The sequence below is a fragment of the Malus domestica genome, chromosome 09 (assembly GCF_042453785.1).
Source record: "Malus domestica chromosome 09, GDT2T_hap1".
In the NCBI taxonomy this organism is placed as follows: domain Eukaryota; kingdom Viridiplantae; phylum Streptophyta; class Magnoliopsida; order Rosales; family Rosaceae; genus Malus; species Malus domestica.
In genome coordinates this window covers 13,132,363-13,148,963 of record NC_091669.1, presented here as the reverse complement: position 1 = coordinate 13,148,963, position 16,601 = coordinate 13,132,363, and the positions used below count along the sequence as shown (strand labels likewise).

Here is a 16,601-nt window from a genome sequence, read left to right as displayed (position 1 = left end):
GCCCCTGTGGTAAAAAAAATCGGATTTAAACCCCTGTGGTCTAAGTCTGTTAGGATTTATGCCCTTCTGTTAAATAATGTTGACGTGGCTGCCACATATATGCCACGTAGCTGCCAAATGTCTGCCACGTGACAAAAATAATAATTTTTAATTTTTTTTAAAAAAACCTGAATTTTTACAAAAAAAAAAAAAAAAAAAAAACCCAGAAGCTCCCCCCGCCTTCCGCCCGTTCCCCCCCCCCCAGACTTCTTCTTCTTCCCGCTGGAGCCCTCTCCCCGCGCGACCCTCCTCCCTCTCCTTCTTCCTTCTTCTTCTTCTTCCTGCCGGTCTCCCCGCGCGACTCCTCCCTCTCCCTCTTCTGCCAAATGTCTGCCACGTGACAAAAATAATAATTTTTTTTTTTTTTAAAAACCTGAATTTTTACAAAAAAAAAAAAAAAAAAAAAAAAAAAAACCCGGAAGCTCCCCCCGCCTTCCGCCCGTTCCCCCCCCCCCCCCGGACTTCTTCTTCTTCCCGCCGGAGCCCTCTCCCCGCGCGACCCTCCTCCCTCTCCTTCTTCCTTCTTCTTCTTCTTCCCGCCGGTCTCCCCGCGCGACTCCTCCCTCTCCCTCTTCCTTCTTCTTCTTCTTCTTCTTCTTCCCGCCGGAGACCAGCTCCCCCCCTCGCCGGAGCCCTCTCCCCGCGCGACCCTCCTCCCTCTCCCTTTTCCTTCTTCTTCTTGCAGATCTTGTTTTTTTTTTTTTTTTTGTTGTTGTAAAAATTTAGGTTTTTTTTTAAAAAAATTAAAAATTATTATTTTTGCCACGTGGCAGACATTTGGCAGCCACGTGGCATATATGTGGCAGCCACGTCAGCATTATTTAACAGAAGGGCATAAATCCTAACAGATTTAGACCACAGGGGTTTAAATCCGAATTTTTTTACCACATGGGCTATCATCCGAATACCTTATGACCACGTGGACCATTTATCCGATTAGGCCATTTTTTTTAGGGGTAAATTATATTTTCCCCTTCAAATTTAGGTGCAATTATACAATTGTTTTTGAAATATTTTTAAAACATTTCATTTTCACATCAGAAAATGATTATTAAAGGACTGGAGTGGCTCTGAGACCATTCAGAAGCTTGGATAAGTAGCTGTGAAGACCACTGAGAGCCACCCAAGTCTGCGCTGTGGACCTGTGGTGGAGGATAAGTGCAGGAATGGGTGCAGACTGCAGTGCAGGTTCTGCAAACAGAAGGAGAAAGAAAAAGACTCTTTTTTAAAGATTACTTGTCCAAAATGATGTCATTTTAAGTCATGTCATTTAAAAAACATTAAAGCATAGACATGTGAGAGGCTTTGATCCACGTGAGAGAGCATTAACGAGCAGCTCACCATTTTCAATTTGAAGTTCGAACCATTTTAAAATTAAAAAATAAAGCCTCGTTTGGTAAGGTGAAGCACAAATTTCAATTTATCTTTGTCCAACCTATCCTCATTTTACTTTACCTCACTTTACCAAAACAGGAAATGATCGTCTCTGGATCTCTTCTACCTAATTCATTAAATACGGAGATCCGAATCATTGAAATTTAATCCAACGGTTAAAGTTATTATAATTTTTAAAATGGACCCCTGTTTGTAGCCGTTGGATCAAATTTCAATAGCCCGGATCCCCAGACTTGATGGATTAGGAGGAAGGGATCCGGAGATGATCCATTTCCTACCAAAACTAATTTCTAATTGGTTATCAGCCTGTCCCTATTCCCAACCTCAACCAATATGTGTATTTACTTATTGAATTGGTTTTGGTTTTACTGGTTGCAACTGTATCAGTGGATGGAGCATTTCAACCATGAATATACTTAAGAGTCCACTCTATAACAAAATGAGGATCAATGGTTAAATGATAGATTTCCACTCTGTAACAAAATAGAGATCAATGGTTAAATGATAGCTTAGTTATTTACATTGAGAAATATGTTTTTCTTATATTGACAATGAAACTATTATGACACGTTTTTAGAGTATGAAAACTCGTAATTGATAGGTTTAGTCTATGTAGCTTGTAATGTTGTTTGTATAAAGATTATGAACGAAAAATTGTAGGTTATTGTTTACTTTTTCAATGTTATTTTCATCTAATTTTTTTTGAGCTTATATTGAGACAACTCGATGTTAAAATCTTAAATCTTTCATTGTCTCATACATGTAGTTATTATTTTATTTCAATTTTATACAACCGTTAAAATATTTATTAAGTTAGCCGTTAAATGATGACATGGTGACAATGGGTTCTACATTTCTAGTAACGTGACTGCCAATCTGTGTCGCATGGCCAAACAACTAATAAAATATTTAATTGTTATAAATTATTTCAAATCATTTAATATATCATCAAACAATTATTACTCTCTCATTTGCTCAGCCAACCATCTCACTCTTGATATATATGTATGTATGTATATATATATATTTTTTTTTAACAAACGATGTTATCTACACTAAGAAAATGGTGGAGTGAGCTAAGTTTAATGTGGTTCAAATTTGCCTTTGGCAAAAATCAAATCTAAGATCTCTCACTTACAAATGAAAAGAAATATCACTAACCGTAGCACTAAGTGGCTCGTCGACTAATGTTAAAAGTTATATTTTTAAAAACTTTTCCTTCTAAAATTAACATTTCAAAAAAAAAAAAATTTCTAAGTGGCATATTATTTAGGGAAATACCCATAAATATGATATTTTCTTAATTTTGGGATAGAAATAGGAAAAACCAGTCATACACAAGCCATGCTTACCATGCACAAAATCGATATTACTAAAATACTCATATATAAATACTAAATATCATCAGCCCGTTGCATCACTTTTCTCATTTGGAAGACAGGGATGTGGAGAGAGCTTTGTAAACTCTGAATTTTTGGGTTGAGCTTAGATTTCAAAGAGAGGGAAGTCCAAAGAGAGGTGAGAATAGTGAGTTGGGTTTTGGGTTGACCTCATACCTTTGATTTTGAACAAAGGGATGTGAGAGAGAGAGGTGGGAGGAGTGAGCTGGGTTTTGTACCATATTTTCTGTTTTGGTCGGAAAGTTCCATTTTTTCCAGCAACTGAAGTTTCAGCAGGCATAGTAAGGTAGTTCCAAGTTTCTACATCAATGATTTAGGGAATAAATGGGTTGTTTATAGGATGAATTAATACTTTGAAGTTAAATTAGGGTGTGTGTTTCATGTTAGGGCCTATGGGTTGTGGAATAAACTTTACTTTTCGACGTGCTACAAAACTAAGATAGAACAATTTTTGGTTCAAGTGTCCAATTGTAGAAATTTGTAAAACCTTTTTCATAATGTGCATATGGTGTGCATATAGTCTGCATGGCTACAACTTAATATGAGAAACAGGAATGTTCACTAGTTATAATGCACGTATGTTGGGTCCCAGAATTTAGCGAGTATGACCATAACCTAGTTGGCCTTGGCAAAAAACAAAATTATGAAAAAGCTTAAAGGATGTTAAGGGTCATGCACGTCCAACAACAACGAGTATCATGTTTTCCACGTGCACGGCTAACCGATGGTTGATATACATAACAATACTTTTCAAACTGCCATTGTAACCTTATATACACGACAATTATGTTTTAATTGTATCCAATATACCAATAGATTGCCGTTAAAGTTTCTTATTAATGCGAAAACAGCTAGTTGCTCGATCTCCAGTTATGTGCATGTATTATCCATGTGATGTGCATATAGTGTATATGGTGGTGACATCACAGGTGATGACGTCATTTTTCTAATTTCAAAGAAAGAGCTGCGAGCTCTGGGTTTTTGGGTTCGCTCAGATATGTGAGTATATTATGTGCATGTCGTGTGCATGTCACTGGAAATAGATGATTTTTAATGGGATTTCCAGAATCTAGGTTTTGATCAAAGATTTGTAAACTATAGATCTCTAAGGGATTTCCGGAATCTAGGTCCTCACATACCCTCAACGCTGTTAATTGCACGATGCACGTCCACAACAAAACTAACGTCGTTGCACGTATTGATACAGATAACAAATTTTGGATTTTCTTCTAATTTAGAGGGAGAAGACGTTCATCGGCGAAGGAGAAAAAGAGATTGAAGAAGAAAAAATGGTGTCTTTAGTTTTTCTTCTTCAACATCTGAATTTTTTTTGGATTGTAGATTTGTTTTGACCTAGATGGGTTTTGAATGAGATTTCAAATTTGGGGAAGAAGATGATGATTTGAGGAAGAAATCTCAATCTGCAACTACAAGCACATAAATGTGTTCATTTTCCAAAAAGGCCAATCAGCAAATACAAACAATCTCCAAATAAATCAAATCTTCCAACTAGGTTTTCAAATTTGAGGAAGAAGATGATGATTTGAGGAAGAAATCCCCAATCTGCAACTGCATGCACATAAATGTGTTTATTTCCCAAAATGGTCAATCAACAAACACAAACAATCTTCAAATAAATCAAATCTTCCAATTGGGTTTTCCATTATCTTTCACTAATCTAAGAACATCCAATAAATATCAATTATGGAGAAAGAGAGGGAGGGAGAGAGAGTAGAGAGAGATACATCAGAAAATAGAAGGAAATAACTCATTTATATAGGAGGGCAATTTGGACATTTTAAGGTGTATGAAAAATCATATTTATGTCCGATTGTTGTGCATGTCATGTGCATATTCAAAAAATCATATTTATGTCTGATTGTTGTGCATGACATGTGCATGCTGTGTGCATATTCAAAAAATCCTATTAAGATTAAGAAAATATCAAATTTTTGGGTATTTCTCTATTATTTATGCTACTTCAACAAAACAGTGGAACTTGCAATTATCACACATCACTTAACGTCAAAGTGGCAGTTTAACTAACAGATATATGAAATTGCAATTAAAATACAAGTTTGTGTATAATATTGAGATATTTTTAAGACATTTTATGAGGTTACAATTACACAGGTAAATGATTTACCCCTTATATTTGGATTTTCCAAACTTCGTCTCATTCCACCATCGTGTCCCGTCAAAGTTCCTTTTAAGCTCAATCCAAAAGAAAAAGATGAGGGCTTTCTCTTGACAGTTCCAGGGTTTTAGGGTTTAAGAAAGAAAAAGACTTTCTTTCCATGTATGGATGCTTAATTCCTCCAACCATGTCCTCCTCCTCCTCCAAATTCCCCTCAATCCCCACAAACTTCCCCATAACTTTCAGACTATCCTCGTCACCGAACACCCCCACAAACCTATCACCCCATCTCCCCAACCCCTCAAACCCCACTCTTACTCTCAGACTCCACCTCACCGACAAACCCAAGATCCAATTTTTCCAGAAACCCTCCAAAACCCACCAAAATTTCCACTGCCCCCTGTTTTCCGCGCCGCCCAACAGCTCTGTGCTGCCGCCGGACCACCAACCGGAGCAAATAAAAACTGCCCAAGAAGCCCTTTTGGAGCTTCTTCAAGAATTTAGGGCTTCTGAGGCGGAAGCCGCCTTTGTTTCATCGAATTCGCCGAGGTATTTCCGGATGTTGGTTGATGGATGGGGTTGTGGAGTTGGATGAGCTGGGGATGTGGGGAGAGTGGGAGAAGGAGGGGAGAGAATTGGGGGCGTTCAAAGGGAAGGTGAGGTATTTGGCTATAGAGAAAGGTGACAATGGAAAGGTTGCGTTTTTGGAGGGTGTGGTCGGGTTGAATCTGTCTTCGGCTATGAATGTTGCCAGGCATTTATCTGCAGAGACGCTTCCGGGGCTCGGCTCATTGAGAAGGTAAGGGCATTCTGGTTCGTTATTATTTGTTTCGTTGACAATCTATTGGTTTTTTTTTAGTAATCGAGATTTTGGTTATTGTGAACTAGCAATTGGCATTAGAACTATTTGTCAGAAACTGTATAGGGTAGGAAGTGATGACATTCTTATTGTAGGAACTAAGAAGTGATGACATGTTCATCATTTTTTTATGGCTTATCTATGACATCTTTATTTATCAAAAATCAATATTTCTATTATGTATTCTGTGCTAGACAATAATCTATGTGCTCCCTGAGAAGGGGTTTTGATATGACATACAATGTGAAGCAAATTCGTTCAAGGTTGTATGAGGTTCTGCACTATTAACATAATTGTGCTTTCTTGATTATGTTCTAAGGTAGTAAAATAGTGCTCACTGGGAAGCATGAGAGAAATGGTACATTAGATGATATTACAAGCTTTGGGAATGTGCAGCCTGATTAGTTTCAGGCAAAGCCACATGAAAATCATTGAAATTACATTCGAGTTTGTAAATTTGGGAATCAAGTTGAATTAGGACCAATATACCTTATAAAATTGGAAACCTTATGAAATGGATAAAGAGCAGGAATTTGGTATTGATTCTCAACATATGAATCCACAAGTGAAATTATTTTTTAGATCTGTGGCAGAATGGTTTCTTATTTTACATTTGCTTATAGGTTAAACTATGTGAAGAAAATATTCTTTTCTGACAGTAGTGATGGTGGGTTCACTGGGAAAAATGCTCGTCGTATGATGATGCACTTATCAATTCCTATTGATGATGACTTGCAACAAACCCTATCCTTTTTTTTAAAAGGTCTGGTATGTCTCTTTCAAATCTTTATAGTGCATGAATGTCTATATGCAAGTTATTCTTATTTCTTTTCTTTGCTATTTAGAGATTCATTTTCACGTGCATCATGTGTGTCTGGATCACTTTATCTTATTTTTAGTTGGTTTTTCATTTCATGCTACAGATTGTAGCAAGGTGTAGAGGTCTGGATATGTTGGGCTCTGGAGATGCTGCTGTCCGTTGCTTAATTGAATCCTTTCCACGTCTTCTTTTTTTTTCTTTTTTTTTTCGGTGAACCTTTCCACGTCTTCTTTTGCTGTCCTTGGATCCTCAAGTGAGACCTATTGTGGAATATCTTGAAAATATTGGAGTCCCTAGAGAAGTAATGAGAAACATATTTCTGTTATTTCCACCTGTTATTTTTTGCAACATTAAAGTCATCAAAACGAGAGTGCTTGCTTTTAAAGAGGTACTGCCAACTTCAGCTCTGCTTTCTCTTCATTTTAGTTTATGCACAGAAACATTATGTAACTTATAGGACTCCAAATTCTCCAAAACAAATGTTGGTTGATTATTTTGAGCTAAATGCTAAATGTGAACTTATGTTTCATAACAGGTACCAAAATTGAGTGTTGGCCGTGCAATCAGAAGCTGGCCTCATATTTTGGGTTGCTCAACCAGCATGCTAAAATTGATGGTCGAAGAAATTGGTGAATTGGGTATTAGAAACAAGAAGTTGGGTCAGGTTATCTGTAGAAGTCCTTAGATATTGACACGGAACCTCAAGAATTTCTTCAGGTAGGTTATTGATATTTTCACAAATATGTTTGTTCCTTGTATTCATGAATATTACCTCATGTCATCTTCCTGTTTAAATCTTTCGTGTAGAAAATACTTGTGTGGCTGTTTCATGAATTTCCGTTTTATGTTGAAGATGAGATACCAAAGGAATTTGTTTGGTAATACAGTGCCATATACTCTAGTCTTTCGGTTTCATGCCTTATAGCTAATATTATTGAATTTGAAATGGCCATAAAAAGAATAAGTTGAAGTGATGCAAAATTTTAAAAAGAATTTATTGCATTTGAAACCGTTAAGATGCCTTTTGTGTGTGCTGAGTTTGCAAATTTTATGGTAGACTGCAGTAGTGTCCACAATATGCAATCCCTGTGACACATTGTACAACTTTGTTTAATTTTATTTTTGAACAAGATACTTCAGTGAACTTAAAACCGATACATACTTTAAATACCCTGAAATCCCCCATGACCAAATCTCATATCATATGACTTGTCGCTTACTGTCATTGTAAAGTTGCCCCAACTATGGTGATGAATGGGGAACACGGCCAAGAAAGGAAACTGTGCAGGTTCGGCTTGTAGTGTACCGTTTACGTGTCGTCATGAAACCTAGTCCAATCACCCATCTTTTCAAGTTGGTCCCACCTTAGAGAGTGAAAATCTCATCCAACACGCAGCATTTGGATACATTTTATCAGTCTCTCTGTGAAGGATTTGGGAACCATGTATATGAGTCCTATTATCCTAGACCCCATGGTCCAAGGAAATTGTGGTTACCTACTGTTCTTTCTTAATCCAATAGTGGAGAGGAGAAAGTACAAGAACAAATGTTGATGACCACCAACTGTTCGATTAAGATTAAACGATGGGTGACCACAATCTCCTTGGATCCTGGGGTCTATGAGAACGAGACTGCAATGTACATAGGTGCCACATTTTTTGGAGTTAAGTTTTAACTGGTATTCCTGCTATATACAGGTAGTTTCATTCGTGGAAGGTCTAGAATTTGATAAAGAAATAGTTGGGAGCATAATGGGGCGTTGTCCCAAAATATTTGCTGCCAGCATTGGCAAAACTCTCAAGGTGAAGCTGGAATTTCTTGCTAGCATTGGTGTTTCCGAACCCCACCTTCCTCAGGTTATCAAAAAGTATCCAGAGCTTCTCGTCTCTGACACTGATAGAACTTTACTTCCTCGGTAATGCTCTTTAATTTCATTTAAAATTTGCGGCTCAAAAAATTTAGAATTCTCCAGTTCTTGGTGAAATGTGAATTAATCTGTTGTATCATGGACTGATGTGGAGAATTTGGTGGGCAGGATGAAATATTTAATGAAGAAAGGGCTGTCGTGGAGGGGTATTGCATTCATGGTCCGCAAATTTTCTCCTTTACTCGGGTATAGCATTGAAGATGTTTTGAGTCCGAAGCTTGAATTCCTCGTGAACACAATGGAGAAACCAGTGACGGATTTGGTGGAGTATCCAAGGACTTCAGTTATTCATTGGAAAAGAGGATAAAACCTAGATACTGGGTGCTAAAGGGGAGAAATATCGAGTTTAGCTTACGAGATATGTTGGCTAGAAACGATGAAGAATTTGCTGAAGTGTATATGGGTGTTGGTAGCTTACGAGATATGTTGGCTAGACAATAATGCAGTGAGAGGAGCCTATCTTCTGTTTTGACAAAGCTATACTCTAATCTACAGGAACAAGGACTCAAACTTGAGCGCAAGCAGGTCGGCACAGTCTTGACCAACTGACCTTAACTCTGATTAGCGAGGATGATCTGTTCTTAGTTTGTAAACAATAAACCACAAATTGTCACAGTTTTGTAACATTTTATTGTAATGTTCAATGTATAGTAAACTCCCTTTTCATTAATTTTTTTTTTAGTAATTAGTAGTGATCCTCCACTCTTTTCCAGTTTCCTTTTATTAATTCATCTGATTATCAGAAAGGAAGCTCTAAACATGGGGTTTTTTGGAACAAGTCTGATCAGACGCCACAACCATTTTCTCTGCTGTGATCCCAGCGTTGCACATGTTGGCTATAGCTCGCGTGTGTTTCATTCCGTATGCAGAAAAATGTCCACAATACTTCTCGTAAATCTTCAACTGCATGGAAAGAACCCGATTGATATCAAAATCTCGGAGAAAAAGGTATACCGGGTGTACTTTAAACAGTTAAAAGATCGAGGACTTACAAGCTTCTTGAAGCAGTCCCAGTTATCTACTAGAGGTTGCCCTCGAGGCCTACCCTTCATCAACATGTTTGAGCTCTCCCGGTGTCCAAACAAAAGCTCCCCTATTTTATGTATGCTATCGTCCACATGTTTCCGATGAGCAATTTCATCGAGTAGCTGCTTTCGAGCTTCCGATTCCTCCTGAGAGCCAGTCGGAGCTCTACGCAACTGAAAAACTTATAATCATAAGAAAAACATTTTGAATGCAGAGCTGCATTATCAAATTATATGAAAATTTTCTCTAGCCGAAAAGTTTGGCATTGTTATGTTGCAAAAACTAAAATTAGTGTATATATTTCATTAGAAACATCCAAGTTTAGAGCAGAAACCTTGTGCTGAAAATAGTGGAGCTTAGTGTCGCGTTGGTTAACAACCCTTGAGATTAAGGGTGAAGAGATATCGCTGGTGGAAGTACTATGTTTAGAAAGATATCCACCCATGTAAGTGACAAGGAACTGCTGTCTGCGACTCATATCTCCATACTGCATAACATGAGATTTATTTGTTCTTCTTCGAACCTGTAATTTAGCCGACATGGTCATATATACAATTCTTATTTTTGCTAATATTATTACACATAACGATATAAAATTCAATATGCATGTTACCCTTTCATACTGCTGCTGCAAAGTTTCTTTGCGCGAATCACTTATGTCACTGCTCTCAAATGTGAAAATATGTTGCAATAGCCACCAAAACAAAAGAATGTTAGTACGAGCCTTTGATCGAAAGTATATTGGAAACTTGGAAAGTAATGTACTCTTTAGAACAGAATAATCTCAAAATGGAAAGCATTGCATTACCAATCCTCCATCCAGGAAATACTATACAAGTCTCCCAAACAAGTACCATACTCTTGAGCAACAGGAGGATCTTCACCAGGACAATATGTTCCATAACTGCTCTCTTCTGGATTTGCCGAGGTAGTAGCATAAATATTTAGATTTCTCGGAAGGATACCATCAAACATGCTCCCAGACTCGCAAGCTTCAACGTAAAGTACCTATTTTTTTTTTTTTCATATAAATGCATCAAAGCCTTAGAAGGTACTGAAATCCACCAAAAATTAATTCAAAATTTAATGACGCTCGATTCTATTTTCTTTTTCTTCATATAAGTAGAAATTCATACCATGCTTTTGAAACCTCTAGAAGCATGCTTCTTCTTCAGGACACGTATGAGATCTTTAGCGTAAACATAATCGCCATCAGTAGGCATAGCTGAATACATTAATACAGATTCATATGTCAGTTAACTATGCAGTATTTATTTAATTTCATAGAAAACTAAAATTTTAAAAATTTCTTCCTTATTGTACCAAGTAATCCTGCAGAACCATGGTCTGCATAATATATGAAAACATGGTCATTTGGACCGCTAAGCAGAACCTTGCCACTCCCTCCAGTGAGAGCACTTTTGTTTCCAAGAATAACATTATAGAAATTGTTTGAATTAACATCAGTTCCTGTATAATCCTGCATTAAAAAAATATACATGGTTTTAACAATGTTAAACTACCAAATTACTAGCTAGAAACTAAATCAATATATGCTAAAAAGTTAAACCTTGGGAACTCCTTTATAAACATTAGGGCCATTTGGTTTGTTGACGATGACACCTTGTCTAGGATTTTCCGGGTTGTATGCAATATCATCGTACATAAAAACAATGATGTTCTCATCTTTCAGTCCGCCTTTCTTCAGTATCTGGTATGCATGGGATATATCAGCCTGCATAAAAAAATTAATAAATTGTATAATTAATAACATAACCAAAATAATATTACTTGATACTATATAATGAAATTTGGACAAACTTAAACCTGGTGTCTATAGTTGTAGTATTCATTTGACCCAGCAACTAGAACTGCCCATCTATTTCCCTTTTTCTCAGTGTTACTTGGAGGGCCATTATCCTTATTAGTACCGAAATCTTTAAGTTCTGCATTTTCTGGGAGGCACCAGCTCCCAACAATCAAACTTAACAAAGCAACAAATAGTAATGCTCCACAAGCCATTCTGCAGATTAAGGTCACCTGTAGACACATAGTAGAGTTAGATATAAAACTTAGAAGTCGAAAAAATTAAAGTACGTATAACGCAGTATACATAGTCTAACATAGATCACTTTTGTTGTGATACATGAAATATGACCACTATATTTAAATTGAATCACAAACCCTCTAAAGCTCTTACTTCAATTAGAAATTAAAGAAATGAAGCTAGAAAATTAATGTGTTTCTTACCGCAACAATGTCTCAGCAAAGTTGCAAAAGAAATTGCTTCAAAATACTTCACTCAAGCTCTCTCTAGTTAAACGTACATGTTCTTCTAATAAATAAAAGGAGTCTATTTATAGATGTCTTGTGGTTCAAATGAATGGTTCAGATCAAATCTCATGGTGAAGGAGAAGGAAGTGGGTATTTAATTTGATGATCAATAGTTTTATAACTCCACTCCAATTAAAAAATTTCGCTATCAACTTTGTGATCCTTGACGTGGAATTTTGTGTGTTGTTAGGAATACCATCGTCAAATAATATTATTATTTTAAGTGTTATAATATTTTTTTGAAGAAATTAGGTTCACATACTTCTTTTCGTTACTCTATTGATTAAAATCATATTCATTTTAAATTTTTGATCAAAGTCCTTGGGCATTAATAACATCATTAATTATTTGAATAATAAAATATTTTTATTTTTAAATATATTCCTTTAGTGTTAAAAATATTACAATTAGTATATTTATATTTATGGCTAAATTTTTTATCATATATTTTTATTTTTAGTTTGTACCTATTTTTAATTTGCAAATATTTTTTAATTTGTACCAATTTTCTTTTCTTTTTTAATTTGTACCCATATATTAGTTTCTTTTTGTGCCCATATTTTTTAAAGTTTTATTTGTGTTTGTACCCATGTGTATACTGTCACGTGACATTGTATATTTAATCAATGATAGAAAAAATTACTTATGATGTTTTATGCCTAAACTTTGTATCATATATTTATATTTTTAGTTTGTACCCACTTTTAATTTGTAACATTTTTTTTAAATTTGTAGTATTTTTTTTAGAGTTTTATTTTGTACCCATGTATTAATTTCTTTTAGGGCCTATACCTTTTTTTTAAAATTCATTTGTACTCATAATTTTTTAATCTTTTATATGTACCCTAATTTATTTATAATGTACCCATTCTTCTTTATTAATGTACGTACGTGAAATGTACCATTTTTTTTAACACTGTGGATACATTCTTTTGCCATTTATTATTTCTTATTTTTACATAGTTTTTATTCATTTATTCAATCAAAATGTTTGAATTCTTTTATTGTAACCATTTCTAATAGTATTATAATATGGGATTTTAAATTTATAGGATTATAAATCACATAAAATATCAAACAATTAATGTCAAAACTATAAAAATATAAATATTAATAGTAATATAATGAGGTGTACAAAGTCAAGGGACTTTGATCAAACTTTGAATACCATTAAGGTTTTAATCAAAGAATGTTAAGAATTAGGTACCGCATCTAAAGTATCCCAATTTTTTTTCCTTATTAAAAAGGGGGACTGAGATCGAGAACTGAATAGACTCACAGGAGCATTTCAGCTTCCCCCTGACCACAGTCAAGCAAACTCACCAGCTTAGAACCTCGAATCTGAGACGTCCTGGTTAAAACATTGTTGGATGTCAAAATTAATGTCCCATGTAATTTTAAATTATATTAGTAATAGAAAATAACACATATGTTACATAAGGGGTATAATTCTTACAAATTCAAATAAATAGTACCGTACATATACTTGAGACTAATATACCAACTTGTCATTTACCAAAGTCATAATAAACGATCATAGTGTAAAAACATTGAATTAAGAGAAGTTTAACGAAAAGCTCATCGTACTGTTCACTTTAACAAAAATTCAAATTTTTACACCAAAAAGTCAATTCTGGTACTATTCACTTTACCCTTTATTTTGTCCTTATCATTAAAACTCAAAGTTTTGAAGTCATTTTCATTAGTTTTTCTTTGAATTAATGATAAAAATAAAAATAAATATCGGATCAAATATTTGAGCATTAATAGTACTACATTGATTGGGTTTACGTATTCGATAAAATGCAAGGGTTTTTAGCTAGCTTGATAACTTTATTTGATTAAGACCATTCACTCTTTTGTATCTGAAGTTTTGACGTAAATTTTTCTCATTTTCTTATATCCTTTGATAAGAAAAAAATGTCTAAAAATAAGTCGAAATGCACCTATATTTTGAGCTAATGACCTAAAAAACTAATTGTTAGGTGGGATAGTTAGATATGGTATGACATGGATTATTCGTAATCATCCTGGGTTGCCAAAAGAGGGATTACTTGTGTAGACATGCATGAGTCATGCATTATTATGAGTTTATGTATTAATAGCTTGACCGATGATCTAAATGACGTATATATATGGATAAAATCTTACCATTTAATTAAATACATTGGTGATTTTGTATTCCCTTGGCATATTTCGCACTGAATTATTGAGTGACACCTTGAAATTGCTAATTTAAATTACAATTTTATTTTGTGTAACAACCACCATATATATGGAACGTCGGTTAGACTGGTGGTTAATTATTCCATTTCTGAATTTTAAAGAATATTTACTTGGTTCGAAACAAAGAATTTATGGAAGTGTAACATGCATGATATATTGATTAAATACTTGGCTTTGTCGATGTAGTAACAAAATTTCACCAGATCCAGAAGGGACGCCACGTGTATCAAATTACATTCGAGTAATTATACATTTATGTGAAATTTGTCCTACAATTGATTTATTTGCATATGTTCGCAATTATTTTCTTAGCGCCAAAACTTTGTGACACGTTCTAATTATACAGAATTTTTGCAGGCACTATTTGGCATTGTTGATACTTAACCACTTAGACTCCAATTTTACCATATTTCACGATAATAGCTAGGGAAATGAAGGATGAATAATAAAAATGGGTAAGCAAGACGGTTGGGCCAGTGAAGAGGACATAGAGTGGAGTTTTTCTGGCCAGTATATCGTGGTGAAGATGATGTTGGAGCTGGGTGTAGATGTTCATGGTTAAGTTGGGTGGTTACTAGAATTGAATGTGGAGAAGATGAAGATGAATGTGGAGAAGATGAAGATGGTTGTGGAGAAGTTAAGGCTGTCTCAATGGGAGGTGGGAAAAAAAAAAACCCAAAATTTGGGCCCAAAACTATATTTTGGGGGTGCCCCTGCGCAGGGGGGCTCGCCCGAGGGGGGGGGTGTGTGTGGGGAAGGTGGGGGGATAATGGAACCAACATATTATCTGTGGGTGAGTGCACGATAAGCATCTCTTCTACGGCCTAGATTATAGCGTTGTTGCTTTTCAATGGCTGATGCGAGCTCTTGGGTTTTGATCCAGTGTTGCGCACCTAACTACATCATATTCCAACATCTGTTTAAAGTGTAGCAGTGATTTTTTTATCGTTGCAATCCAATAGTTAGTTTAAAAATAAAGATTCAACGGTTATTATTTTAAATCCAACAACTCAAATCTAATTTAATCAATTTTAACAATAAAAATCTTCAGCGGCCAAAATAATGTTATCCCATCCATTTTTAGCTAATCCATAACAAATTCAATTTTCTAATATTTCACCACCAAATTTCTTCAATCATTACATTTTTCTTTCAAAATTAGCTCATATGGCAGACAAAGAGAGCGCTAGAAATGCTGATTAGCTTCCTAGTGAAGATGTCGCCTTATGCTTAGCTTGGGTGTCAATTGCCAAATATGAATCTGTTGGTCACTTTCAAACAATTAATACGATGTTAGGACGTATTTATAAAAGTTTCTCGCCACAATCCAGACACTATAATGGGAAAACCTCGACTAAAAAGAGGTAGGGACGAAGCTAGATATTTGTATGAATGAGGGCATCCTCAAACAACGAAATTACAATTAAAAAACTAAAAATTTTATTGAATAAAGCACTTATATATTAATCAATAAAAATTTTCATGCAAAAAAACTTAAAATCATTGTTGGCAAAGTCAACAGTGGCGGAGCAACGTAGAGGCCATCATAGGCCTAGGCCTTTCCTCGAATTTTACCCTTTTATATGTATTATTTGCGATTATTACAATAGTTAGTACTTGGCTCATTGGTTAGTTGGTTTTTGCAATTCCAAGTGTTCCTGGGGTCGAGAGACTTGCTGGCGTATGCCACATCCTTCAATTTTTTTTTTTTTTTTTTTAAATTGAAAGTACAAAAACCCTTGTAATTTGTCTTCTTTTTAACCATATATCCAATCCCACACAATAACTAAGCCCACTTTTTTTCGGTAGTAATTATCCTTATGTTTACCATATAAAAATCATACCCTCTTTTTTCTTTTTTCTTTTCCAGTTGATATAAAATAAGATCTTGCCGTTTAGAACTAGATCTATTTTTAAGTCTTGACTTAAAATATTTGTTCGAATCTAATGTACTAATCTTTTATTTATTAAAGCTCATAAACAAGTTTTGTTCCTATGCTATAATCATTTCAATATTAAAAATTTAAGCTCTATCACTCTTGTTTGATTAAAATTTTCCTTGCCAATACAAAAAACAAAACCTTTGTTTTTCCTCCCATGCAATAAAATTGCAATCATTTTGTCAAATTTCTTTTGTATGGCTTGAAGGCCCATCCTAGTCTAGATTTCTAACTTCATCTCTGGAAGTCAATCATACTGATACCAAGAGAAATGCTAAGGAGACTCTTTTAAAGTGAGACTTTCCGTCACCTCATGTTTTTGGCATAATGTTTTATAATGTTGATACGAGAATTGTGTAAAAAAAAACAATAGATGGTGGAGAATCTGACTCTTAATAGTCTTATTAGCATTTCCCTTGATATCAATTAACATATAGAGTTTAATTGTATTTTAATTATGGTTGGTCATTGTGATGCAAAACTGTACAATTTTTGTGG

The 16,601-nt window shown here is 35.0% G+C and overlaps 2 protein-coding genes across 2 annotated transcripts; one reads left to right on the top strand and one right to left on the bottom strand.

Moving 5' to 3' along the window:
- Positions 1-5,007: 5,007 nt before the first annotated feature.
- Positions 5,008-9,247, top strand: LOC103443358 (transcription termination factor MTERF2, chloroplastic). The gene is given in 8 exon segments (XM_070805363.1): positions 5,008-5,770; positions 6,490-6,593; positions 6,754-7,038; positions 7,186-7,339; positions 7,342-7,367; positions 8,348-8,565; positions 8,686-8,852; positions 8,855-9,247. Coding segments are annotated over 6 exon segments (813 nt in total). The 5' UTR covers positions 5,008-5,770; positions 6,490-6,593; positions 6,754-6,954; the 3' UTR covers positions 9,019-9,247.
- On the bottom strand, positions 9,185-11,987 carry LOC103443359 (vacuolar-processing enzyme). The gene is made up of 10 exons (XM_008382190.4): positions 11,854-11,987; positions 11,431-11,643; positions 11,174-11,338; positions 10,927-11,083; positions 10,740-10,828; positions 10,412-10,611; positions 10,217-10,265; positions 9,938-10,126; positions 9,570-9,776; positions 9,185-9,480 (listed from the first exon to the last, which is right to left on the bottom strand). The coding sequence occupies exons 2-10, from the start codon at positions 11,623-11,625 to the stop codon at positions 9,331-9,333; spliced, it is 1,401 nt and encodes a 466-aa protein (XP_008380412.1). The 5' UTR covers positions 11,626-11,643; positions 11,854-11,987; the 3' UTR covers positions 9,185-9,330.
- Positions 11,988-16,601: the final 4,614 nt, after the last annotated feature.